Source organism: Hibiscus syriacus, unplaced genomic scaffold (genome assembly GCF_006381635.1).
Source record: "Hibiscus syriacus cultivar Baekdansim isolate YM2019G1 unplaced genomic scaffold, ASM638163v2 tig00110927_pilon, whole genome shotgun sequence".
In the NCBI taxonomy this organism is placed as follows: domain Eukaryota; kingdom Viridiplantae; phylum Streptophyta; class Magnoliopsida; order Malvales; family Malvaceae; genus Hibiscus; species Hibiscus syriacus.
Window position 1 is genome coordinate 10941 of NW_024062914.1, and position 27796 is coordinate 38736.

At 35.3% G+C, this 27796-nt stretch overlaps 3 protein-coding genes across 3 annotated transcripts; 2 read left to right on the forward strand and 1 right to left on the reverse strand.

Moving 5' to 3' along the window:
* Positions 1-1886: 1886 nt before the first annotated feature.
* On the reverse strand, positions 1887-4238 carry LOC120146474. Its single transcript, XM_039160016.1, has 3 exons — positions 3582-4238; positions 2790-3456; positions 1887-2524 (listed from the first exon to the last, which is right to left on the reverse strand). The coding sequence occupies exons 1-3, from the start codon at positions 4236-4238 to the stop codon at positions 1887-1889; spliced, it is 1962 nt and encodes a 653-aa protein (XP_039015947.1).
* Positions 4239-13082: 8844 nt separating this feature from the next.
* LOC120146480 lies at positions 13083-13986 on the forward strand. Its single transcript, XM_039160022.1, has 2 exons — positions 13083-13338; positions 13426-13986. The coding sequence occupies exons 1-2, from the start codon at positions 13213-13215 to the stop codon at positions 13660-13662; spliced, it is 363 nt and encodes a 120-aa protein (XP_039015953.1). The 5' UTR covers positions 13083-13212; the 3' UTR covers positions 13663-13986.
* Positions 13987-20897: 6911 nt separating this feature from the next.
* Positions 20898-23897, forward strand: LOC120146479 (probable serine/threonine-protein kinase WNK7). The gene is made up of 7 exons (XM_039160021.1): positions 20898-21013; positions 21337-21374; positions 21546-21773; positions 21879-22099; positions 22240-22397; positions 22479-22893; positions 22984-23897. Exons 1-7 carry the CDS (start codon positions 20918-20920, stop codon positions 23646-23648), a joined length of 1821 nt encoding a protein of 606 aa, XP_039015952.1. The 5' UTR covers positions 20898-20917; the 3' UTR covers positions 23649-23897.
* Positions 23898-27796: the final 3899 nt, after the last annotated feature.

Below are 27796 nucleotides of genomic sequence, written 5' to 3' on the forward strand. Positions count from 1 at the left end.
GTGTCTATCAGGTATATCTTGGCCATTTATAATTATATTTGGAGTGAATGATTTGTCTCTCTTTTTGTTTAGTTCACCAGTACAGTTAGCTTTTATGCATTTTTCTTTTCTTTCGGTAATGTTTTTGTTTAACAAACATGTGCCTTTTGCTGTCATTTTTAAAATAAATGGGATTATTTTCTTCATCTGTTTTTATTTTTTAAACAAAAAACTTAAGCTTCTTTTTGTTTCAAATATTTTATTTTATGCAAAAACCATAGTAAATTCTTGGATCATCTATATTCCTATTTTTAGTTACATTTGATATGCTTCAGTGACGCGCAGATAGCATGGGTCTTAAATATTTGAATTTGGATTATGCTTCGCATGAATCTCATGTAAAGAATGGAACTTAAATTTTTGATTCACCACTTTTCCTTCTTGTTTAAGTTTTTAGTAGAAATAGGTTGAATTGCATCTAGTCATGGATATATATAATAATGTGCTAATTCTCAGTGAAATTGTAGGAGTAAATAAAACTAGAGCATTCAACAGCCTATATTGATGCTAAATTGTAGGAGTAAATAGGTTGAATTACATTTACGTTATTGTTCCTTCTCTTTCTAGTTATTTTAGTCTTCAAATTATTGGTACTGCCAGCATCTTTTAGAATTTAGATGCAAATTCCTTATACTTGCATAGCTTGTCTAGTTCTGCTTATATTGATGCTAATATGATCTTTTATCTCCTTTTTTCTTATTCAATTTTTTCAGTTTAACTTGCTGAAATTTTACGGTTAAATTTTGCTTTCCGTATAAATATTTTGTCTTTTGAGAACTAATTGGCAGCTTTCAATAGCAAAATTAAATAACGAGTTAAAAGACTCCAATTTTTATCATGAAGTTTTTCAATAATGCGAAAGTCTTTAAAAAGAGCCCAGTTGTGAAGTTACAGATGTTAAGGGGTTGAGAATAGAACCAAAAAGTATATAATCAAATGGTTGCCACAAATCTCAGGCTACTTAATATTGAATAAAGGAACTTATAAATGAGGGTTCGCTGGGAAGAAGAGGAAGTTATGTTTCATGCCTATTGACATGGAACACCAAAGCTCAGCTCCTTTCACTACATTATTTATCCACAATATTAGCACTTTTTTATTTTTTAAGCTGTCTTTGAAAGTTCCATGGCGTGGTATCTTTTTTCTTATCTTAATACCTTGGTTTTTGTTCCTACTAAATCTTTTCAACCTCGCTAATAACTTTCTCATGCTTCTTTTCTCCATGCAGTTTCTGGCTTACAAAGTTTTCTTCAAGTGTGCAAAGTGTCATGGACTTAGCCTAGTTGGTTCGGTTGCTAATCCGTGTGGCACTCGAAAGGGACGCTTCCCAACCAAGTCAGCCTTAATCTCGTAGATCTGATTAAGCATAAACAAACATCGTGTTAGATCTTTATAGCCACATGGTCCTTCGACCAATAATCCGAGCCCGTGGGGCATAGCGGATGCACACCTCAACCCCCGGACTTCTCCGAGAGAAAAATGTTTTATTAATAAAAGAAACATCGGGTTACAGAAGACTCACCCACACCATCGATTAGGCCGTAGGGGCGGCCCTCGATGGTGTTCACAAGACACGTACCTTTACCTGTGGATTAGCCCAAACTCTGCCGGCTGTCCACCCCCTACATATATGCGAAAACAAAATAACAGAAATGCTACCTATAGACGTTGAAATGTTCGAACAGGGGACAGTAAGTCATACCTCCACTCCCTACCTAAAACATTGAAATGCTTGAAAAGAGGACAAGCTTATTCTACCCTGCCACTAGGCCCTATACATGGTTGGCCTTGGCGTACCTACCCGGTTGTGGCCCCATAAAAGGGACGGTCACGACAATCTCCCCCACCTAATTTGTCGACGTCCTCGTCGACTGCTTGGCCTGAAACTCTTCAATCTTTTGCTTGAATGCCCTGAGATCATACTCTCTTTCCCAAGTGTTCTCTTCCTGATCAAAGCCTCCCCACTTGACTAGATACTTCCGTCTTTGCTTTCCACCCACCTTAACAATTCTCCCTACCAGAATCTCGTCAACATGACGCTGTGAGGGTGGTTGTGTGCCGATTGACTCCCTGGCAGACATACTCTGATTATCGATATTGGGATCGGTGTGAAACGGCTTCAAATTGCTCACATGGAAGACAGGGTGAACTCTCATCCAAGTAGGAGGGTCAACTTTGTACGAAGCATTCCCCACCTTTGCTACTATTGAGACTGGACCCTCGTACTTACGCACCAAGCGACGATCCCTCTGGCGCAAAAATCTAAGTTGTTCTGGCATCAACTTGACTAGCACCAAATCTCCAACCTGAAAGTGTAGGTCTCGCCTGTTACGATCTGCGCATTTCTTCATACGCTTCGCTGCTTTCTTTAAGTAAGCCTTGGCAATCTCCATATTCTGCTTCCACTCCCCCATAAAATTTGAGGCACGAGGGCATCTACCTTGAGAGGTCTCATCCATAGTGTGAGGAAGTCTTGGCTGCTGACCTGTCACCAGTTCAAAAGGGCTTTTATTAGTAGATGAACTCTTTTGTGAATTAAAACATAATTGCGCCACATCCAATAATGGAGGCCAGTTCTTCTGATTGGCCTGAATAAAGTGCCTCAGGTACTCCTCCAAGAGTCAATTAAATTGCTCAGTCTGACCATCTGTTTGAGGGTGGTAACTCGACGAAAAGTTGAGTTGTGTCCCCAATAACTAGAACAATCCTTTCCAAAATTTCCCAATAAATCTTCCATCTCCGTCACTGACTATGCTCTGAGGAATGCCCCAATATTTTCACCACATGTTTGAACACCAACTTAGCAGTCTCTTCCGCTGAACAATACTTTGATGCTGGTATAAAAGTGGCGTACTTCGAGAACCTATCCACTACCACCAAAATTGATCCAAGATCTCCTACTCGAGGCAAGCGTGATATAAAATCCAAGGAGATACTCTCCCAAGGTCGAGCGGGCACAGGTAGTGGCTCGAGCAACCCAACAGTCCTCTGTCGATCTACCTTATCTTGTTGACAGATAAGACATCTCTTGGTGTAATCCATCACATCTTGGTGCATTTGAAGCCAATAATACCCTTGTCCCAACAAAGCAACAGTACGCCTCCAACCAGGATGCCCGGCCCATGGGGTATCATGACATTCCTTCAACAGCTTCTGTCGTAGATTTCCAGCTCGAGAAACAAACATTTGTGGCCCCTTTGTCATCAATAAGCCATTTTCTATCCAAAAACATTTCGAAACACCCTTTTTAACCATCTCCATAAGGGCCACCACTTGCGGATCTTGCTTGGAAAAGTTCACAATGAGCTGACGAATTTCATTGGAAACTCTACTAGCGGATATAGGGGCCACACATCGGAGTGCTGCCAAATTTGCCCTGCGACTCAAAGCGTCAGCAACCTGATTCTTTTTCCCCGCCTTATGCTCAAAGTTGAAGTCAAACTCGACCAGAAACTCTTGTCATCTAGCTTGCTTTGCTGTTAGTTTCGGTTGTGTAAGGAATAATAATTGGCCAAACCAAGGAAAGATCTAAGCTCACTAACATTTTGTGGGGTCGGCCACTCCTGGATAGCCTTCACCTTCTCTTTATCCATACGAATGCGCCCTCGTTCAATGATGTGGCCCAAAAATTGGACTTGCGTTTGGGCGAAAACACATTTCTCCTTCTTCACAAACAACCGATTTTCCTGTAATCTCGTCAGCACCAACCGAAGATGCTCCAAGTGCTCTTCTATAGAAGTGCTAAAAATCATTATATCGTCCAAGTAGATGACTACGAATTTATCGAGATAGTCATGGAACACCTGGTTCATCAAAGTGCAGAAAGTAGCGGGAGCATTGGTTAGTCCAAAAGGCATAACAAGAAATTCAAATGCTCCATACCGAGTTACACATGTAGTTTTTGGCTCATCCCCTTCGGCCACTCTCACTTGATGGTATCCTGACCTGAGATCCAACTTCGTGAAATACTTAGCATTACTCAGCTGGTCGAACAAATCGACAATCAACGGAATGGGATATTTATTCCTGACAGTCACTTTGTTTAATGCTCTATAATCAACACATAATCTCAAACTCCCATCATGTTTTCTCTGGAATAACACGGGCGCCCCGAAAGGTGACTTCGAGGGTCGAATAAATCCTGCTTGGAGCAACTCATCCAATTGTTTCCTCAACTCTGCCAACTCCGGAGGACTCATTCGATATGGGCATTTCGCAGGAGGTTTTACTCCCGGGATTAATTCAATCTCATGGTCCACCAACCATCTAGGGGAAACTCTTTCGGTAATTCACCCGGCATTACATCCTCAAAGTCTCTCAGCACTTCTTGAACATTCTTGGGCACCGTGCCAAGATTGTCATCCTCTTTGGAAATTGGAAAGACTAAGAAGGAGGGCTCCCCCTTTTTCACCCCTCTCTTAAATTGGATAGCGGACAATATCTTCTTCCCAGGACGAGGGAGAATCGTAGCTGGTACCATACATGGCTGCTCCCCCATGAACATTAAACAACTTGATGCCGGGACAGGAATCACCTGGGTTGCCATCATAAAATCGATCCCTAATACCACGTCAAAATCATCCATATGGGAAACAGTGAAATCTACACTTCCTTCCCAAGACCCAAGCTTGATACTGACCCTCTTCACACCTCCACATATCATTGAAGCGACAGAGTTAACTGCTTTCATTTTTCCCATCTCCTTGGTGACAATCAACTTACATCTCTCCGCTTCCTCAGGAGAGATAAACGTATCTGTGGCCCCTGTGTCGACTAGAGCTTTAGAAGTTTTCCCATTTATTGAGATGTCCACATACATCAATCCCCTCTCTGGTTCTTTCCTCAAGTTACTCAACTGAGACTGTAATGCAGTTATGAATCGGATGGAGCCCATTCTAGCCGGCTCAGGCTCAGTATCTCCCATCGGAGCGTTCACTCTTTCTCCGTCCTTTGTTGTTGCGACCATGGCATTAAAAGCACTTCGTTGTAGACACTCTGCAACCCGATGGGGTCCATTGCAAAGAAAACACCTTAACGAGGGTCTATTCCCTCCATTGCTCGATCCAGGACCAGTAGGTACTTTATGTCCCTTCCAGGGACTCTTCTATTTGCTCCCCAACTCGATGTCTTCTCCCCTCGAGCCAACTTGTTCCCACTAACCTGTTGGGTGTTAGCTCCACTCATAGAAGGCATCTTGCGCTTTACAGGATGATCGTTATAATCATTAAGGCACTCGGCAGTAGCTATTGCTACTGTCAAATCTTGCACCTTCTGTCTCTGCAACTCGAGTCTAGCCCATGGCTTGAGCCCTTCAAGAAAATGAAACAACTTATCTCTTTCTGACATATCCTTTATATCCAACATCAAGGTTGAGAACTCTCTCACATACTCCCGTATAGTCCCAGTGTGGGATAATTCCCTTAGCTTCTTACGAGCGTTGTAATCTACATTCTCGGGGAGGAAGGAGGTCTTCAACTCCTTCTTTAACGCATCCCAAGTCGTAATGGAGCACACTCCATCTTTGAACTTGGACCGCCACCATAACTTGGCGTCACCACCTAGATACATCGAAGCCATTGCCACCTTATCTTCCTCAGACTCCGTGCGCATAGCTCGAAAATACTGCTCTATGTCAATTAAGAAATTCTCAAGCTCTTTAGTATCCCTCGCTCCATCAAAGCGTTGAGGATCAGGGATCTTGGCTCGTACACCTACTCTTTCAATAGGGTTTGCAGTCAAACTAGTTACCGTTGCCTGAAGCACATTGACTTGAGCCTTCGGCTCATCATACCCAAGTTGTATCACGCCTATGGCATCTCTTGCCTTATTGCCCAAATCAGTCACTGTCTCGAGCAAATCTTCTTGGGTCTCCTCTACTCTCCTCATACGATCACCAGATATCATATGAGCTCTAAGGGCCGCTAGTGCGGCTTCGATCTCTTCTAGCTTCCGTCGATCAACCGAACTAGTCTCTTGCACAACTGGCTCAGTAGCTTCCTGCTCTACACCTCTGTGAGAGCTTGTCGATCCGCCATTTCGTGTGCGAACCATTCTCGGTGCAACCGGCTCAATAACTTCCTGCTCTACACCTCTGTGAGAGCTTGTTGCTCCGCCATTTCGTGTGCGAACCATTCCTTGTAACTCACTGGCACCTCTATGCCTGCAACACAAATAAGCACAATCGTGCCTAAATTAGGAAGGAAAAGAGCACCGCTGTGCTAAATCCATGACACCTCTGTGCTAGAATTAACGATTGAGCACCTCTGTGCTTCAATCGAGAGCTGACACCTCTGTGTAGCCAAAAGTGATTGAGCACCTCTGTGCTTCAATCGAGAACTGACACCTCTGTGCAGTTAAAATAAATGACTGAGCACCTCTATGCTTCAGCCGGGTGCTGACACCTCTGTGTAGCTAAGACGATTCAGCACCTCTGTGCTTCAATCGAGGACTGACACCTCTGTGCAGCCAAATATGACTGAGCACCTCTGTGCTTCAATCTAAATTCTGGAACCTCTGTGCATTGGAATGATTGAGCACCTCTGTGCTACAATCTAAAATCAAGCACCTCCGTGCTTTTATAAATGACCGAGCACCTCCGTGCTGCGACCTGAGGCGAAGCACCTCTGTGCTAGGTTTAGCACTTGTGCACAGCTGTGCCACAAGCAGGTAACAACCACTATCATGCTTTGTAACACCCCCAACCCATACCCGACCCGGATATGAGTCAGAGATACTACATTGACTTTAAAACACAACTCTTAATAAATAATAGTAAAATATTTGATCTTATATTAAGAAAATACCATAATATACATACTGTAATATAAGTTTACCAAAATATTCAGAGCATACACAACTTAACCCTTTAATTACATGCCAACTGCCATTTACATAACAAAATGACCTACTGATTAAGTTGCTTCTGATCTGATGGTTGCAGGAGTAATACTGTCAAGCTGCTTCACCTGTCTCGTCTATTTCCTCGGATCCTACGTGTGAAACACTCACACGCTAAGTCATCGACTTAGTGAGGCAATAATAATAAGGCAATTGTAATGAAAATGTCATGATCATATGAGATGAAATGCAAACATGTACTTAATCAATGTAGTATACATCATCAATACCCATACCTGTAAGCGTATGACTGTAACATTTATAAATCTGTATTAATAAGTTTATTGGCCCATGATAGCATATTGAGAACCTAAGGTATTTGAGTAATGTGAGGTTGTGCACTATGCTGTCACCACAGCTCGTATAAATGCACCGAAGTGCCCCGTAGAATTGCACCGAAGTGCCCGTAGAATTGCACCGTAGTGCCATATAATGATGTCCATAAGGACCACATAGAATTCCTTAAGAATCATATACATATACTATGGATCAAGTATGTGTCTTTCAAGACTTCACACAGGTTCCAAAGGATATACATATGTCCTAAAGAACCGAGTATACCCTCTACCCTTGGCATGCCAACTATACCTATAGTTCTCATCTACATAACATGGGCTTATACATTTCCCGTAGTTCATATCACGTAGTCATATTATTTCCATACCTTTATCACATAGCTCATATAACTTTTTCTGCATATTCATGTCATGCAATACATATCATATGAATTCATGTCATGTAATACATTTAATATAAATTCATGTCATGTATCATAATATGGAATGTGATCATATGTCAAAATATGGAATCTAGACTTATCACAAGTCTAGAACTGAATATAATACTATATTCATGCTATGCATATGCACTCACCTATACTTCTTTGTTTTTTCCTCGATCGATCCTACTTGTAGATTGTTCCCGAACTCGAGTAGGCTCGGTATCTACATAAACATAATTTTTAAGATGATCATCAGATGTCTATGTCTTGAAATTAAGCTTTAATAGCTTACTAATTTAAGAAATTTATAGATTAGTCTATCTTTCTTTTCTTTCTTCTTTTTTTCTCATGGGGGAATCGGTTCCCCCCCTGGGGGTATCGATTCCCCTCAAGCAATCTGGAATTTCATATACGATGAGGGGGTATCGGTTCCCCCCTGGGGGTATCGATTCCCCTCTTGCATTCTGGAAATTCATTTCGTTGAGGGGGTATCGGTTCCCTTGAATGGGTACCGATTCCCCTAACCCAGAAATTCTATTTTGAGCCCGGAAATCATCTCATTTCAACTCAAACATGCATATTTCAATCCCTTAATACTCTTAGCTCTCATACACTTACTTAAACTAATTATTATCCATTAAATACCTCTAAAACCTAGAAATCTAATTCTCCATGTAGAATTTAAGAATCCAACCCAAATTCCAATATGTTCTAATTTGAATTCTAACACCTCATACTTCTTAGTTAGCTTCTTGACAAGTCAAAAATCTTATTCAAACTTCAAAAACTCATTCCTATCAAAATTTCATCTAAAAATTCATTTTCCAAATCTATCTCTAAAACACTTATCTTGTTGTTTTAATGTCATATAAGCTTTCCTTTAGCTTATATAACATCCAAACTTTCATTTCCAATCTTAAAAATCAAAGAAACTACCAAGGTTCAGATTCTTACCTTTACTTGCAAGCTTCACGTTGAGAGAAGGAAGAGAAGAAAATAAGGAAGAAGGAAGAAGAAATGGGAGGGTTCTGGAACCTAATGTCACACGTGGGTCTCATATAACCCCATAACATTTTATTTTAATTAAAAAAATTCCTTACAAATGACCATTTGGTCCTTACCTCCTTCTCATTTTTACTAACCATACATTTTAAACTATATAATTATTCTACTTTAATCACCAAATGTTGAAACTTTGCAAATTAATCACTCACCCGACATGGAGGATGTTACATGCTTTACTCAACAAAATGAGCACCTCCGTGCTTTTAGTAAATGAACACGCACCTCTGTGCTCTGATACCAAGTGTCACAGACTTAGCCTAGTTGGTTCGGTTGCTAATCCGTGTGGCACTCGAAAGGGATGCTTCCCAACCAAGTCAGCCTTAATCTCGTAGATATGATCAAGCATAAACAAACATCGCGTTAGATCTTTATAGCCATATGGTCCTTCAACCAATAATCTGAGCCCGTGGGGCTAGCGGATGCACACCTCAACCCCCGGACTTCTCCGAGAGAAAAATGTTTTATTAATAAAAGAAACATCGGGTTACAGAAGACTCACCCACACCATCGATTAGGCCGTAGGGGCCGGCCCTCGATGGTGTTCACAAGACACGTACCTTTACCTGTGGATCAGCCTAAACTCTACCGGTTGTCCACCCCCTACATATATGCAAAAACAAAATAACAGAAATGCTACCTATAGACGTTGAAATGCTTAAACACGGGACAGTAAGTCATACCCCCACTCCCTACCTAAAACATTGAAATGCTTGAAAAGAGGACAAGCTTATTCTACCCTGCCACTAGGCCCTATACATGGTTGGCCTTGGCGTACCTACTCGGTTGTGGCCCCATAAAAGGGTCGGTCACGACACAAAGCACCCCAGAGAAAAATGGCCATTCAGATGACGCTTCGATAAGTCCAAAAGTTTTTTATGTTTAAGATCAACAAGATGTGAATTTGTCTGTTGTCGGCTTCAATTGGTGCGTAAGTAACATAAATTATCGAAACATTATAGTATATTATTTGATATATTTCATCAATTTTTATAGGGCAGTGAAATTTTACACTGCTCAAAGTGGATCTAACAAAAGGGTTATCCTCAATTGGATCAATGTTTTGGTGAGGACTTTGATCGATCATTCATTGTTTAAATTACAGCTTTCATTTTGACTAATCGTTTATTGTAAACTATTTGTAGTGTCCCCGTCAATCGGGAGGTACCGAGTGTGGATATTATGTTTGTAAGTTCATGAAAGAGATAGTCGATGACGAACTTGAAGTGTTGGTCAATAAGAATGTAAGCAAACGTTTCTGATACACATCTGTCATATCATACATACACATAATTAGTCATACAACTATCATATGGACTTGAAGTAGGATGCTATTCTAAATAAATTAATGCAAGTACTTGTTAGCAAGACTGAAAACTGTGAATTCGTGCCGTGATAATGTACATAATTTATATGGAAAGTTTTACTAATTAAATGTGTAAAATTTATTTTTACACATGCTTCAAAGAATGCATACGTAAAATTGGTCATTTTAGTACTCTTTGATAGTTATATACTTCACTTTAAATAAGTATAAAATTATATACTTATTTCATATTTTTTACTTAGGTTGGCGATGGGAAGGAAAAATACACAGATGATGACATTGATGATATTCACAAATAATGAGTATTTTATATGGAAAACTTTATTATGCTGTGATATTTTGTATCGACATATGGTTACAATATTTTTGATAACTTAATGTGAATATATTGTAAGCAAATAGATTGCTTATATATAATATGATATATATATTTAGTATTATGAGACATTAAATGTGATTTAGTTTGATTATTTGTCAATCTACAATATATATATATATATATATAATTTACGAAATACAATCACGACACATGAATGTGTGTCATCTTTTTTAATGACGTGTGCTTCAATGACACGCAATGTAAGTCATACATGTGTTATGACGAGGGCTTCAATGACGTGCATTGAGCGTCATAAATGAGCGTCATAAATGTGTGTCATAAATGCGTGTCATAAATACGCGTCATAGATTTATGACACACAATTACGTGTCATCTGAGATCTATGTCGGTGGCTTCAATGACGCGCATTTGTGTGTCATTTGCACCCATAGATGACGTGCAATGAACGTCATTAAAGGGATTTTTTCTAGTAGTACCATTAACATGTCCACTAAGATATAATAAAATTTGTTCACATAACTGTTTGAGTTGTATTTTGTAGATTGAGTCTTTGTTTATATTATGTCGTCAAACCAGTGCTTTAAACATTATGTCGTCAAGTAAGTGCTTTAAACATTACGTCATCAAGCCAATGGTTGAAAGCAACGACGATACCAATACATATTATTAAATTATGAGTTTATCATATCTCAATAAGCAAGTTAACGTTTATATTAGACGACCATCATTTTTTAACAAAAAATGTCAAGTTTGGAACATATGAATAGCCGAGTGACCCATTTTATAATACATTACAATCGGAAGATCACTTTATAACTTTTAATAATTAAAGGATTTAACAAAATAACGTCTCATAGTCAAAAGATCATTTGTATAGTTTACCTTATAATTTGGGGTTTTAGAAGCAGAAGGTCCATAATATTCTGCCGATGGGGGTTCGGCAGGTCCCTTAGCCACCCTGTAAACCGTGTGGACCAAAATCACACTCGTAACTCAAGTACTTCCTTTCCATATAAGTGTGATGAAGAGTTCTCGCATATGCAGTACTATGAACTATTTTAAACATTTTTTTCAATAATTTTAAGAGTAAATTATCTATTTGGTTATTTATTTATTTATTTTTATTTTAAATATTTAATTATTATTGTATAGATCATGTCTAATGTTAGGTTTTATTTTGTTTTGATAATTTATCGTTAAGTTTAATAGTTGATTTAATAAAAATAATGATGTTACATTGTATAGTAATAATTTTAGTCTCCAAAATTTATACGTTTTGATAATAATTCAAATTTAAAAAATCAATAAATTATGTATTAAAATTTTAGTATCGAAGACCTTTCAACAAAGCTCGCTTCAACTTGGCCTCAGGGTTCTTGCTACACTTTTTTAGATTAAATATGCATATTGGCACTGAAGCTTTTTTATTTATTCCATTAAATATTTTGATTTATGGGCTGTTTGTTTACTTCAGAATGATTTAGCGTTGAATGATTCAAATATTGAATGATTCAGAGGCTCTGAATGGTTTGGCTCTGAATGTGACATGCTATTTGATAATTGGCTCTGAATGATTCAGAATGTACTTCTGTGCTGAATCATTTAGCATTACTTTGTTGAATCAGTCAGCACTGAATCATTCAGAGGTACGAAACAAACGCGCTGAATGCTGAATGGTTCAACATTCAGCGCTGAATGGTTCCATTAAGAGACAAACAAACAACCCCTTAGTCTTAATATTCAATTTGCCACCTCAGTTTTCTATTGGTCCAATTAGATACTTGAACTTGACTTTTTTCTTTTCAAACTGATAATTGAATTTAACTTTATGATTCAAATAAATCATTTACCGTTAATACCAATTTGGACAAAAAATCAACTTCGAATACCATTTTAGAGCAAAATAACTTTGGATACTAAATTGAACTTTAAACTCAAGTTCAAGTACTTAACTGAATAAAAGAAGAGTTACATAAGATAAATATAGGTACCAAAATGTATATTTACCCTTTGATTACACTTGTTAAACATACTCTTCAAACTCAAGCTAACCCATCGTCTTCTTTTCAAATGATTCTATAATCGATTGAAGATACAAATTATGTAAGTAAAAAAGAAAAACGAAGATGACAATGAAATAATCAATCAATGTCAAGACTTTAAAACCAATTTTCTGGCAACTTGAATGATGAACCTGTACATTACAACAAGCTAGTTGTATTGACACACCACCCTTCAAATTGTGTGGAGCTGGAAAAAAACAAGTCTCAACCCTCAAATTCTAAAGAAATTAAAGCTATATGCCCACAAGAAGTTCTTAGATCCTGTGATGACCAAGTTTGACTGTCCTTTTGCTGAAGCCTTGACAAAAAAGACAGCAGCAAGATACCAGTTGAGACCAGTTAAGTGTAGAGGGTTCATTCAATTGGGCTGCAAGTAGTGCATTTTGAGAGATTGGGGGACTATGAGTCCTGAGCCATACCTTGTTTCCTTAGAGATGTTGTAAAGGATAAAGGAAGTGAGGCTGACCATATTACACCCAAGGATATTATCACTTTGCTTTGCTTTGATTGCTCCTACTCCTTTATCCTTTTCTTCCTACTGGATAACATCATAAGATTGCTTCATGATTCTTGTGGGGACTTTAGCCAGATTGGCTAACTGCCATTTAACACCCCATCATCCCACATGTATTTCTTCCCCTACTCAACCCCATTTCCTTTTCCACTTTCTTTTATTTATATTTAGAAACTAAAGGTTTCCTTTCTTGGTATCTTGCCTAAATAAAACTCATACTCAAAAACTAGCTCTTGCCCACAAGCTCGGATGGAGTTGGCTGTTGAGCTTGAAGATGATCAGTTTTTTGCAGACTTAAGCAGACAAATCTCTCTTCTAATCATGGACGATGATGATGAATACCAAGTTTCAAGATGTCCTTCGGTTTCTTTCCAGGTTTTTAAACCGTTCGTTCACATCAAATAACATGTTATCTCCTTCAATTTCTGGTGTTTGAGTTTGTATTTGCCCAAAAAATTGCAGACATTCTCCTGGGAAAATTATCCAATAACACAATCTCCATATGTCCATGGGCAAATCTGCAAAAGAGAAAGCAAAGGCACTGGAGTTTTCATCCCAAAGGCATCACATCCCATAAGGAAGAACAGGCAAGACAGATACAGTTCATTCAACAGAAAGACTAGCAGGCAACATGATAACACTACAAAAATGACTTCTCAAGCATGTTACAGTCGCTCCTTTTACCCAGGCAAAGGATAAGGACAAACATCATCTTCATCTTCATCAAGTGTAACTTCATAAAGGGAAGTCATTACTAATCCCCTTGTCAACAAGGATCTTAAAATTAAATATACATATATAAATATATGTATATATAGATTTATCATGAATTATGTGTATGTACATTAAGAATACTTATTCTGCTAGCTTCTAGTTAGTGAGTATTGAAGAGGTTTTACCAAAGGGTCTGCCTCCATAAATCATGGAAATACGTGGTGATCGTTATGTGTGATATAGGAGTAAAATTTGTACTTGTTCACAATGTAATTGATTTTATTTATATTTATAATTGATGTTAGAGAATTTTTTCTTCTTTTCCCTTTTAATTGCCTGTTCGTTCATCCATGAAACCATCCAAGCAACTTAATTAGACCATAGAACCGCAGAAGGAAGTTCAATAAAACGACTTTAATAAAATTATGGTGTTATTCATTATGGGACCGTCTAAAACCTTATCCCAAAGTTGTGAAATTGATTTTTTTAGTACAATTGGCATCACTGTCACACATTAATCATAAACAGATAAATTTTACTATTCGAATGTGTTGGATTATATACAAGACAAATTTTATGATTAGATGGCTAACAATCATGTGGTCATTGGCCCTGAGAATCGAAGGGTCCCTCGTGTCAGTAGACCATGAAAAATTAAAGATCATGAGAGTATTTTGTCTGGTTTTTGTTTAAATTAAAAAAAAAGAGGTGATTTGTTAATGTCTTGGAATCTAGTAAAAACCCTTGACAACTTGTACAAGATCTATAAACAGATAAAAAGAGTCCACCCAAACATTCTAAATGAATTATTGAAGGCAAATAATGGAACTTCAAGTGTGGGTTCCCACACGTTAGTTCCCCGTATACATCGCCAACACCACCCAACTGGGAATTATAAATGTAAAGAGCCTTTGCTTGAAAAATGAAAAGACCAGCGGGCTCAGTTTGAAAATGGTCGGCAATGGACCCATTTCAACTGTCTCTAGGCTGGAATTCCGAGATTTCCAGTTTTGAAAACTCTTTCAAGCTAACATTTGATATGTTGGAAAAATAGGACCGCTACATAATACTAGTTAGATGATGTTCTAATGTTTTATGATCTAGACTTCATTTGAAATATTTTAGAAGAGTAGGCTAGTTGAATGTACGTTCCTGATGTACGTGTGACTTAAGTCTAACCTGATGTACTTAATAATATGAGTTAATGGATATATGTTCATGATACATGTGTGACCCAAGCCTTATCTAAAGCACCAATATTAATAGACTACAGGGATGTGAGTTTTTGAAACTTTGTGATGACCGAACTACGTCATAATATTTATTTGTGTGATTTAGATTGTCTTGCATTTATGATATTACTTCTCTGAATATACTTACCGATATATTTATGTTATGAATGTATGTAGCATAGTAAAATTATTTGTGTGACACTAAGCTTGTTAACTTAATGTTCAAAATATGTTTATATTTGCAAATTCTTAGATAGAGATTCATAGAGCATATCGTCGAGTCAGAGTTCCAGTCGCTCATTGTTCAGAGATCTTGATTTATTATAGTGAGAATTTATATTCATTAACCTTGTGTCATATTTTAGTCATAATTTTATTTTTTTCAAACTTATTATCATTATCAGGTTGTATTATTTGAAGTTTCATATTTTATAAACTAAATTTATATTTTTTTATCTTGATATTATATTATGATTATGCATGTGTGATATGGGTAGAATTTAAAAAACTTAGTTAGTTATTTTGCTTACACCTAAATCTCTCGGTTTTAAACCGGGTCATATTATGATGTTACAATTTACATGTGTATATATTATCAAAGTGTCAACCCTGCATGAACCTTGAGAATTGATTGTAGGGTTTAAAGGAGCTCATTCTCAACCACAACCAAGAAGAGTGGAAATTTGGACCAAACCAGAATTAAATGGAATTAAAATAAATGGGATGAGGCTTACTTACCATATCTCCTTCACTACATCACATTACATAATTAAAATATACATTGTATTCGAATCCACTTCATATTTGGTTATCATAACCTAACAATATCTTATAATTCCAATACATTTCCATCACATAATTTTGTTAGCCATTGCTAACTCTTTCCATCTATAATGCAAATCCCTTATCATATCCACACTCATGCTTATACACAATACTATTTACAATTCTAATATTCCTTTTCACATATCACCTCTTCAATAAATCTTTCATGCTATCATAATCTTCACTTCATTACTTTAATTCTTTCATTACCTTTTTCCCTTATGCTTTTATATTCCTTTCATATCATTTATACTTTTCCTTCTTTATCCTTTTTAACTTTTCTATAAATCCTTAGTTCCCGTCAAACATACAAATCCTTTAACGTTAATACATTCACAATCACACTACTTTATTATTCAACTTATTTCTTTCAATCCAAATGTAAACCTTCATCAAACTATCCAAATATATATATATATATATATATATATATATATTCTTTCCAGTCAAAATCATTCATTCGCTATTTCCTTCCCTTATCAAACCTTCATTCTCACTCGTCCACAATACAATTCCTTTGGTTCGGATTCAACCATTCCATTTACCTTTGTCTTATAACTGATCACTGATATACATATTCTTAAACTCTTCATTGGTATTTTAATATTCTCCAATTAACATCCATCTCTTCCACTTTATCTTGTCCATGCTGTAAAGAAACTATTCCATTTCAGAACGATAAAATCCCTTTAATACTATAATTTCAATCCGTCTAAACTGATTGGCTTTATTCTCTAGCGGAGAATACAATTAATTCATATATGGTTTAAAGTTGAAAACCAGAATATCTATCTTTCTTTGATGGTGCTTAACTTTATGAAGCACTAATTCTCTTAATCAGCTATCATTTTTTTTCTCCAGTCCTTTCATTTTGAGTTCTTACTAGAGCTTTAACGCGATTAACCATTTCTTGAAATGAGAAAAAATTCAAAACCATTAACACTCTTTTAATTTAAGGCGCAAGCCTTAAATAATCAATCACATGTATCCCTCTTATCATTCTTAATCAGAATCAATCCATCAATAATTCTGCTTAACTTATTAAACTTATACTCATACACATGCATGTGTAATTCCCTTACTTCAAGCTCATATATTCGAGCTTCATTTGTCTTATACACAGGTCATCCATGTACTTATTCTTGAATTCTTCTACAAATAATACCCACATCACTGAGTCTTTTAACTTTCTCATGGTGACATTTGTCCACCATACTTCTAGCTTGCCCATGTAGTAACGAAACTACTCAATTTAACTTCTCCAATTTGGAGAAATGAAAACTTTCTAACATTATCTTTATATCATTTAATCAAATTTCCATAACAATGAAACATTTCTCAAATTCAACCTTGAACTCGGGTGTTCTCAACTCTTTTCAATACATTCATTCTATGAATTATAGAGGTATAAAATTAAAAACACATCATAATAGTATTTAACATCATGAAACATTCTCTAATCTTGTACAGGCACGCCCTGAGGTTTTTCGCTCTTCTCCCTGCCTGGCCAGGGCAAGAGCATGCTATTACATTCATTCTATTGCCTTGTGCTTCACTTTAGAAGCTCTCATTGTCATACATATAATATAACATAGCATTTTAATTCTATTAGCAAGACAGCAAACTCCTTACACTATCAGATCAATTTTTTTTTACTTTATGTTGGCATGTATACTTTTTAAAACACTTTTGACTTCGTTTTTAGCCTAGAATCGGCTAAATCGTAGCTCTGATACCATTAAATGTAACACCCCAACCCGTATCTGACCCGAATACGAGTCCGATATGTCAAATTGACTTTTCAAAACCTTTTTCTTACAAAATATCAAAACATTTGAACTCATTTTAAGAAATACCATAATATTATATTAAATTGTGTTTCGTATAAAGTTTCCAATCAAAAACGTATTTATGAACAGTAAAATACGTATGAACAATGATGAACAGTACCTGCTACAGTACCCAAATGTTAAAATTTTCCAGATTCAAAAAGAGGAACCGATTCCCCTGCTATAGGGAAGTGATACCCTGCTACAGTACTGCTACAGTACTTCCGTAAAATACATATAAATTTATAAAAAAATCTGAGGTTTCATTCGTATAAAATTTCCATTTACATATACACATTCAAAACATTATAAAATTCAATCATATGATTTTACAAAACCGATTAAAACATATCATATTCAAATCTTTTATATTACATGCCAACTAATTTTTTTTAACAAAATACATGTAATTCGATTTACATTTATGATATGATCTTAGATAAGGAGAACTGACCTGTCTTGTTCCTCGTTACTTCTCTTTTCGCTTTCCAAACCTACGTGTGAAACAATCACACGCTAAGTCGATGACTTGGTGAGGCATATAAAAACATGTAATAAAACCCATAAAACATTTCATATATCAAAATGCATACATGCACATATTCCATCATATTTCTATTCATATATCAAATCCACACGTGTACACATATAATTATCTTATTCCTTGTCATTATCCTATTATTATCATTAATATATTTTTATCATATTATCATATACTTATCATTTATACCCATCGTATATCATTTCATAAAGAAATATACTTAACCTCATATAGTTCATGTAATACAATTCATATAACTAAAAACATATATCCTTTCATATAACCAATACATGAATCCTGTAATTTCTTTCATATAACAATTCACATATACATATCACATTCAATATATTTATTTAATTTCTTTATTAGCCCATGTACACTGTTGAGAACTCAAGGTATGTGAGTACATTGAGGTTGTGCACTAATGCTGTCACCACAACAGTGTACGTCTTGATTCATCTTTGAGAGAGCATGTATTATTTATAGATCCCTATTTTGTACTCGAGTCGTAACTTTTTTTAAACTCATGGATGTATCATTTTGAAGTATTATTTTGGGGAGCTTCCGATGTAAACCTTATTTAAGGATATTGGTTTACTTTATTTAAATGGTTTTAAATGTATGATTATGATGACTTTTAAGAAACGTTTTTGGGTTAGTCGCTCCGGTGGCCCTGTGTGACATTCTATTCGATCGATTTTATGTCGTATCAGATTAGGGTGTTACATTATGTCTCTAAACGATTAGTGGGATGAAGGCAGCGAACATATGAGGATCAATCTTAAGTGTTCTTGGTCATACTTCACTTCTAAAGTCTCTAGATCAGAGACATTTTCTTTGAATGTGGTTATGTGCTCTTCAAGAGACGAACCTTTTGTCAACTTGAGTGAATAAAGACGTTTTAAGTACAACTTATTACTTAAAAATTTATACATGCATAGTTGCTTTAACAATGTGGTTGAACTGCAACAAATTAAGAGGTGCAAGTGTATGTTGAAGAACGGAATTTTTCGACGATAAATATAGTCGTTGGTGGTTGGTTTCGATGTTTGTTGTGAGGATGATTACAAATTTAAATAGGTTAAGTGTTCCAGCCCTAGGCAAATAAAAATTCTTTAAAATAATTATATTCCTATTAGAATTTAAACGAAATAATAATAACTGAATAATTGGGGATATCTAATTATACCTTTTTATATTTATTCAATAAGAACAATTTAGTTAGTGTTTGCACGGATGTGTCACATTAGTGATGTGTTTCAGTGTACAACGGACGCTCTATATTTTTTTTCTTAGTGTAATCGATTATTTGAGTGCCAATTTAATTATGAAATTATAAAAATGTTATATTTTTAAATAATAATAAATATTGTGTTAATAGTATTTTTAATATTTTCAAAATTTTATGTAATCTTTAAAAGAATAAACAACTAAAAGTTACTTCTTAAATGAATAAACATGAGCTAATGAATATAAAAATATTTACTACTTTATCTATAATTATAAGTTAATGAATTTTCTATAAATAAATTTTTATAAAAAATATTTTATTTCACTACTCTCATTGGTGTGCCAAATATATATGTTTAATGTGTATACTAAAATATAATATATTTTTAATATGGCAAAAGATATATTATATTAGTTCTGTCTAGTAGACCTTATTTCATATGAGATGAAGAGTCCAAATTGATTTAAAATAAAGTAATAAAAATTCATTAAATTTAATTATAAATATTAATATAAAAATTCAATATTTTATCATAATTAAAATAATAAAACTTTGAATATTGATTGTTTAAAACTAAAAAAATCTAACAAATTCAGATTATTTTTAAAGTCCCATCAGGTGAGTGACATTAAAAAGATAATGAGATGTATGACAAACGGATAGTAGATAAGTATAAATAGAGTTTCTTTTTTCAACTGGTAAGCTTCCGCTCTTTTTTAGAGAAGATAAAATAAAAACAAAAATTGAGAGATTGATTTCAATTCAACAATCAAAACGACACTTTGCTTCCATCTCTATTTTTTCTCCCAATTCCCTTCGTTAGGGTTAGGTTTTTTATTTCTCTCGTAATTTTTCTTTCTTTGATCTTGCATTGCGAACCTCTTCTTTTTTTCTCCAGGTAACCAGAAATTTAATTTTTTTTTAATTTTTTTTTTTGCTTAATTTTGGGCGTTTCGAATAGCCAATTGAGATGCAATTGTTTTTATATTTATGTAATTCTGATCATGTTTTATGTTTGTTCGTTTGTTTATCTCGGTTCCTTGATCGAAAAAGTAGAAGAGTGCATGCAAACCAAAATACAAAATTTTAATTTAAGATAGAATCATTGCTTAAGAATTGGTATTATTTTATTATTTATTATTTATTTATTTATGTTTTGGATTCTCCCCGTGCTTTTACCTTTTTGCACTTCTTGAGGGGCGACGGAAATACAACATATAAAGATAAATTTACAAGCCACCAGAGCCTCGGGAACTTCTTCTTAGATTTTATTTCTTTCTTTCATTCAATGTAGCTGTTTAAAGATTGCAATTGCAGAATGTGTTTAAACTAATCTGTTATCAGGCTAGAATTCAAGGTTATATTTTTTGGTGAATTTTGGTGTAGTAAGTTTCATGTATGCACCAGCTTATTAATTGTTTTGTAATTTTGCAGAATACAATGGTAGCTAAAGAAGATTAGGATTTAATTTGATTGATCGATTTTGTTAATGTTGAAGTGATCCTAGTTATTGATTTTGTTTTTGAATTTTTTTGGATTGTTTTGGTGATTTTTCAGTACAGGATTTGCAATTTTATAGAAAATGGTAGGAACAGGATGTTCAGAAGATGGTGGTGCACATGCAGAGCCTCCTGATCCTGACATTCTTGAGGTTGATCCAACTTCTCGGTACATAAGGGTAAATATTAAATTTTTGATCAGATAATTGATTTTTTTATTAACTTCTATCTGGTTTGTGGGAGCATGTGGAAATGATACTGGACTTTTCAATAATGGTTTGTAGCTTATTTGGTTTTTCATTTAAAAGAGGAGGTGAATATTTCAACTAGACATCTTAGGTTATCTGCATTTTGTTCATTTGGTTTTCTTTTGCTCACAATATTTGAATTTTTCATTATATTTTAATTATATTATTATCCTGCATTCTTTCTATAACCGAACTAAATGTTATGCTGTTGGCTACTATAGCATCACCTTGTTGACTGATATATTTTCTTACAGTATAATGAAGTGCTTGGGAAAGGTGCCTTCAAGACAGTGTATCCTTTACCAGAATCTGTGGGATTGGGGCTATTATTACTTTGTTTCTGCAAACATGCCTGTTTGAAATGTTTAATAAATTTGGTGGTAAAGCAATGGTATAAGAAGAAACAAGCAAAGCATTTTCAATTGAATTGATCTTCCCTTTCCTTAATTTTATAACCAACCAGTTACAAAGCATTTGATGAAGCTAATGGCATTGAAGTTGCATGGAGCCAAGTTCGGATTGATGAGGTCCTACAGAAGCCAGAAGACTTGGAGAGACTGTATTCTGAAGTGCGACTCTTGAAATCTTTGAAACATAGTAATATTGTGCGGTTTTTCAATTCTTGGATTGATGATAAAAAGAAGACTGTCAATATTATAACTGAGTTGTTCACCTCAGGCAGCCTCAGACAGTAGGTTTACTCTTATCATATCATATTCATATCCCTGCTGATGTTTCACCCTTTGTTTTATGATTAAATTATCCTTGTTGTGAATGTGTGTGATATGTGATTTAGGTACCGTAAGAAACACAGGAAGGTTGATATGAAAGCAGTGAAGAGTTGGGCAAGACAGATTTTAGCTGGTTTAGTATATCTGCATAGTCATGACCCACCAATTATACATAGGGATTTGAAGTGTGATAACATATTCATCAATGGCAACCAAGGTGAAGTTAAAATTGGTGATCTTGGGTTGGCTACTGTTTTGGAGCAATCTAATGCAAAAAGTGTGATAGGTATATTTTCAATTTGCCTCGGTATATTTATTTCTGTATGTTCACGGGTATGCTCGTTTTCTTGATTTTGTGTTTATGTTGATCTATCCTGTTTTTGACTGCCATACGTAAAAGAATCGCTGAATCTTTTTATGGGATAGGAACACCCGAGTTTATGGCACCTGAGCTGTATGATGAGAATTACAATGAGTTGGTTGATATTTATTCATTTGGAATGTGCATGCTGGAGATGGTGACTTTTGAATATCCTTACAGTGAGTGTAGAAATTCAGCCCAGATATATAAAAAAGTTTCATCTGTAAGTTCTTCGTTTACTTTAGCTTGAGAATACTGGTTAACCCTACATTTCTATACATATTTCCTTCTTCAAACTTTGTAGGGAATAAAGCCTGCTGCCCTTTCTAAGGTTATTGATCAAGAGATGAAACTATTTATTGAGAAGTGTTTGGTTCCAGCACCTCAAAGATTACCCGCAAAGGAGCTTTTAATGGACCCCTTTCTTCAACGAAATGCATCAGCAAAGAATCATCCCTTATCACTCCCTGATATTGTTATGCCCAAAATGGGAGGCTTTGGAGATCGCTGCCTCATGTCAGAAGCACCTGCTTCCACAAAGAATAGACCTTCCACAAAGGATCTTAATAGTGATAATGAGCTGCCTGTCATCAAATTTCTTGATAATTCCTCTGGCATTGAAGTTAGAAGGACAAACAAAGGCAACGTTTTCTTGTTAAAAGGAGAGACAAATGATGAAAACTCCGTATCATTAATACTTCGAATAGCTGATAAGAATGGTAAAAAATAGTCTCAGCTGAAATCATATTCTTTCTCAATTTCTCTGTACTTGTACGTTAATTACTTTTTACTTTGTTTCATATATGCAGGTCGTGTGAGAAATATTCATTTTCTCTTCTTCCTCGATAGTGATACTGCCCTCTCTGTTTCAAGTGAAATGGTTGAGCAACTGGAACTAGCGGATCAAAATGTTGTGTTCATAGCAGAATTGATTGATTTGTTGTTACTGAAGCTCATTCCCACTTGGAAAACTTGCGTTCCCATTGAGCATCTGATTCCTCCAACTAGAAGACAATCTTCAAGAGATAAACAGCGTTTTCCGCAAGAACATGATGCTATCATAGGACCAATTGATGAATCAACAAAGCAAGGTCCTTGTTCTTCGAAATATAATGGAAAAATGTCACATGCCAATTTGATGGCCGAAAATTCTGGTTCTGAGACGTCATTATATTCTGCAAACTCTAACGATTTGAATGATAAACCTAGCTCCATTCAATCACTAATGTCTGCTGAAGCAGAGCCTATGGGCAGTGTTGGAGCAGAATTAACCGTCGATGCTCAGAGTAAGTTGAATCCAGTATCTTTATCTCATTGTGAAGATTCTGAGGATGAGGAGTTGAGAATGGAGCTGGAAATGATTGAGCTGCAGTTTCAAGAGGCAATGAAAGAAATATCTAAGAGAAGACATGATGCTATCATGGACACACGAAAAAGATTGTCACAGAATAAGATGCAGTCAGATGATTATTAGTTCATCCCCCCTTCACAAGAGAGAAATGGTAAATTGCCCTGCAAATGTACATATTCTAATATGGGTACATAGTCTCCTCTTGTTTTTTTCATTTTTCATTTTTTATTCCTTTTCTTGTTGACGAGTGGTAGGAACTAGGAAGATTCATTGTTAAATACAAAACATTTTTGCTTTTCGGAAATTGAGAGCTTGAAGTTTGTTTCTCATTTTGGTTTAATAGATACTCTGGATTTATTAATATTTTTGGAACAATTAGGGCATTTCTAAGTTTTGTATGGCTCCAATAATTTTTTCTATTTGATTTGAGAACAAACTACTAGAATGGTCACTTTTATTTCGTAAGTGTCCACTTTTGGTCATTGAATTTGAAAAAGTAATGATTTAGTCACTATTTGTTTATTAATGTAAGTTCATTTAGATCCCTTTTAGTGTTTGAAACCTACTCAATGTTAGCAAGGTGGTTTGGGGGCTTGACACCCTTATGAAGCATGGTGATTAAACTAGTTAAAGCCTAGTTAATAATTTGTATAAAGAATGCATAAGGGAACTCAAGTCAAACATGTTACATTTATGATATCAAAGCTTAGATTTTGTTGATTCTAGAACTAAACTAAAGTTTGTATTGTGTTTTAAGTCAACATATGTTACTTAAGAGCTTAATTTCAGTTATTTGATATTGACTTGTGACTAATGCAATCAAATCTCCTTTTATAAGCTTGAAAGATGCCTAATGATTTGATCAAGTTGATTGGCCTCGAATTAATTAGAGATTCCTCGAATAATAAAGAGGAAACAACTACCTCCAAATGCCTAAAACAATCTAAATCCCCACCTTCAGTCCATGTTGCTGAATTACCTTCAGCATAGGCAACTTTCTAATTAGAACATGACCTTTTTATATTTGAGAGGTCCAAGAATTCGATGCCTAAACTTCAGTTATCAACTTTTCATGCGTTAATCTCTTCTAATATTGAGCCTATACCTTTACTAGATTAGATGATGATCATCCCAAGACAGTCAAATAATGCTAGATGATTTTGAGTAAGCAACTGAACACAAACTCAAATGTCTCAACGATGCTCGTAATTGGTAGAAAACCACTATGTTGATTGCCACTAAAAAGGAAGCCACGTGGGAATTTTTCACGAAAGAACTTAAGAAGTATATCAATGACAACTATTTAGCTAATATAAGGCATTGATTCAGTTGTCTTCGTCAATATGGCACATAATACATTAAGAAAGAAAAAGAAAAATACAAAATGTTCATTGATGACTTGAATAACAACCTTTGACCTTGGTTTACTGTTTGTGAATATTTGATTTCCAAAAATTAATGAATCGTATGATTGCTATTGAATCTGCTTAAGAGATATAAAGAGAAAAGTTAATAAAGCTCGTAAATCTATTAAGTGAGGCCGAAACTCTTCTCATCCACTTTTACCAGCAAAAAGGGTGTGAGATTCATAAGACCATAGGTATTTTCTGGTCAAGCCTCCGAGGCAAGGTATTTTATTAAACCAACCTTGTGGCATGTGTGGCTTTAGTGGAAAGTGGTGGCTTGTTTTGGAAGAGAATTAAGAGTTTAAATGTCTGAGCATTGTTAAAAGTATCATTTTAGTCACTCCAGAGGTCAGTTTGTTACAGTAACTCACCATGAGTCGAATGCTCTCGCCTAGACGTATAATGTTAGCAGTTGAGAGAAATATAATATATATTTTTCTAAACTTGAGCTTTATTAAAAATATATAATATATACTTTCGTATGATTAGATTTCATCGAACTGAATTACTTTAACGAAACAATAATTTAATGTCACTTTTGATTTTAAATTCAATTATTTTAAAATTTAGATTTAGATTCAGAATTTTAAATACTAATTTCATTATTATAGAAGAACAGCGTCTAACATGCTGTCATTCCGAATAAAATCATATATTCATGAATCCAGTACAAATGACTGAGGTGCCTCATTAGTCATTTCCTTCCTTTTTTTTCTTTAAGTACGGTTTGATTAAAACTTTATTATTATTATTATTATTATTATTATTATTATTATTATTATATTATTATTATTATTATTATTATTATTATTATTATTATTATTATTATTATTATTATTATTATTATTATGGCGTGCTCTACACACGAGCAACATGTAGAAGTGGAGGACATGACATGACTGAAAAATGAAAAGTATTTATTAGTTGTTATCATGTAGCCAATGCCAATTGCTAGAACCTCAAGGGCCATACACATATATATTACATTTCAACTTTTATTATATTTATAAGTATCACAATTCCTTATTTGAAGTATCTAAACTGTTACTAAAATATTTCATTTGAAGAATTTGGACCCACATTTTGTAGTGCATCTGCCATCATTATAATTGCTTACTCTTTATTTAATTTCGTTACTATTGGAGGCTTCTTTTGCATTCTTTAATTTTCCCTTTCGCCATGAAACAGGGAACATATTCATTACAATTCTATTTTATGCTCAGTCAAAGGAGAAGAGAGAATTTGAGCGAAGTGGCCCTGAAAACCACCTTAAAAGAAACTCCCAAACGTGCCCTTAAGCTATTCTTTTTAATTAGGAGGGGGGAAAAAGTCAGCAGGGTCACATGGGGGGTATTAAATATAGAAAGATTGCAGGCAAAACCCGAGACTGGAATCCAATTTTCTACCCACCGACCACCAAACGGCCCCTTTAAAATCCAGCCGTCCCTAAATCTTTCAAAGGAGAGATGGTGTTAGTCATAGAATCAAATTTTATATGCAAATAGATTTGGATGTCAATTTGACCAAAACTCTCTGATTTCAACTCAACTAGCAATAAGTATCTGAAATATCCTATTCAATTAATAGTCATATATTAAAGGTTTGAATTCTAACAGTGTGAATTAGAAAACTTAAATTAAAATAATCGTCTCATGATAAATATCTGTAGTATCCTCTTCAATATAATTGTGGAGAGGTCAGATCGATTTGTGGCATCATCAGATTGATTAATCAACCATCCTCAATTTCGCGTCTCAACAGAGTTTTTCGATAATTCAGATCATTGTTTTTTAATTATGAAAACAGTAGGTCACCAACGAGATACGTGGCATGGTGAACGTGGTGATCTTTTTCGTTACGAGGATTGCTACTCTAACGAGAAAGACTGCTATTTACGGGTTATGTCTGCCTGGCAATTTACCATGCCCTTGATAAAATGGAGGCAGTTGAAGTCTCATTCAAGGATTGGCAATTTAATCGATTATTCTCTAATCGGAAGAGAATCGCGAAGCTTAGAAAATTTATAAATGATGGCTTACACATGAATTTATGTTCGGTTAATTTGACATGATTCCTCAATGCCAGAAAGGAACTACAAACTCTTCTTGATAAAGAAGAGAAGTATTGGTTCCAACATTCAAAGGTCAATTGGTTAGCCTATGGCGATCGATATACGATATTTTTTCATGCTCGATCAAGTTAACGTCAAAAGAAGAATAAACTTCGTGCTTTAAATGATGTAGACGAGTGTTGGACTGAAAACCATGACGAGATGAAGGACACTGTTGTCAGTTATTTTGAGAATTTGTTTACTTTGTCGCAAGTGATTTCGAATATTACCATTTTAGATGCCATTGAGACTGTAATAACTCCGGCTATGAATGATGAATTAACCACACCCTTTACTCCGAATGAAATACTGGTTGTGTTTCATGAAATAAACCCTAGAAAAACAGCAGGGTTTGATGTTTTGTCCTCGAGCTTCTTTCGATAGCATTGGTCGATTGTTGGAGATTTTTTTTGCTATGGAACGTGTGAAATGGACGAAATTCGATTGTTCATGATGGACGGGTTCAGCCTTCCTGGGTAATTGTAACTAACGCTCGGGCACTATACTGAGATTTTCTTGCTGTTCAAAGTTTTGTCAACCGCTCGACTATCAGACCTTCTCATGATGAGAAGTGGTTGCCTCCGCTTGTGGGAACTATTAAAATAAATGCAGATGGAGCCTTCGACCCAATCTCTCGAACCGAGACAGTGGGGGTAATTGCCCGTGATAGGAACTCAATGAAAGGAAGAATTATACTTGAATTCTTTGTATATACAAAAGCTTAGTGGTAATACAAGGATGTTATAGTTTATATA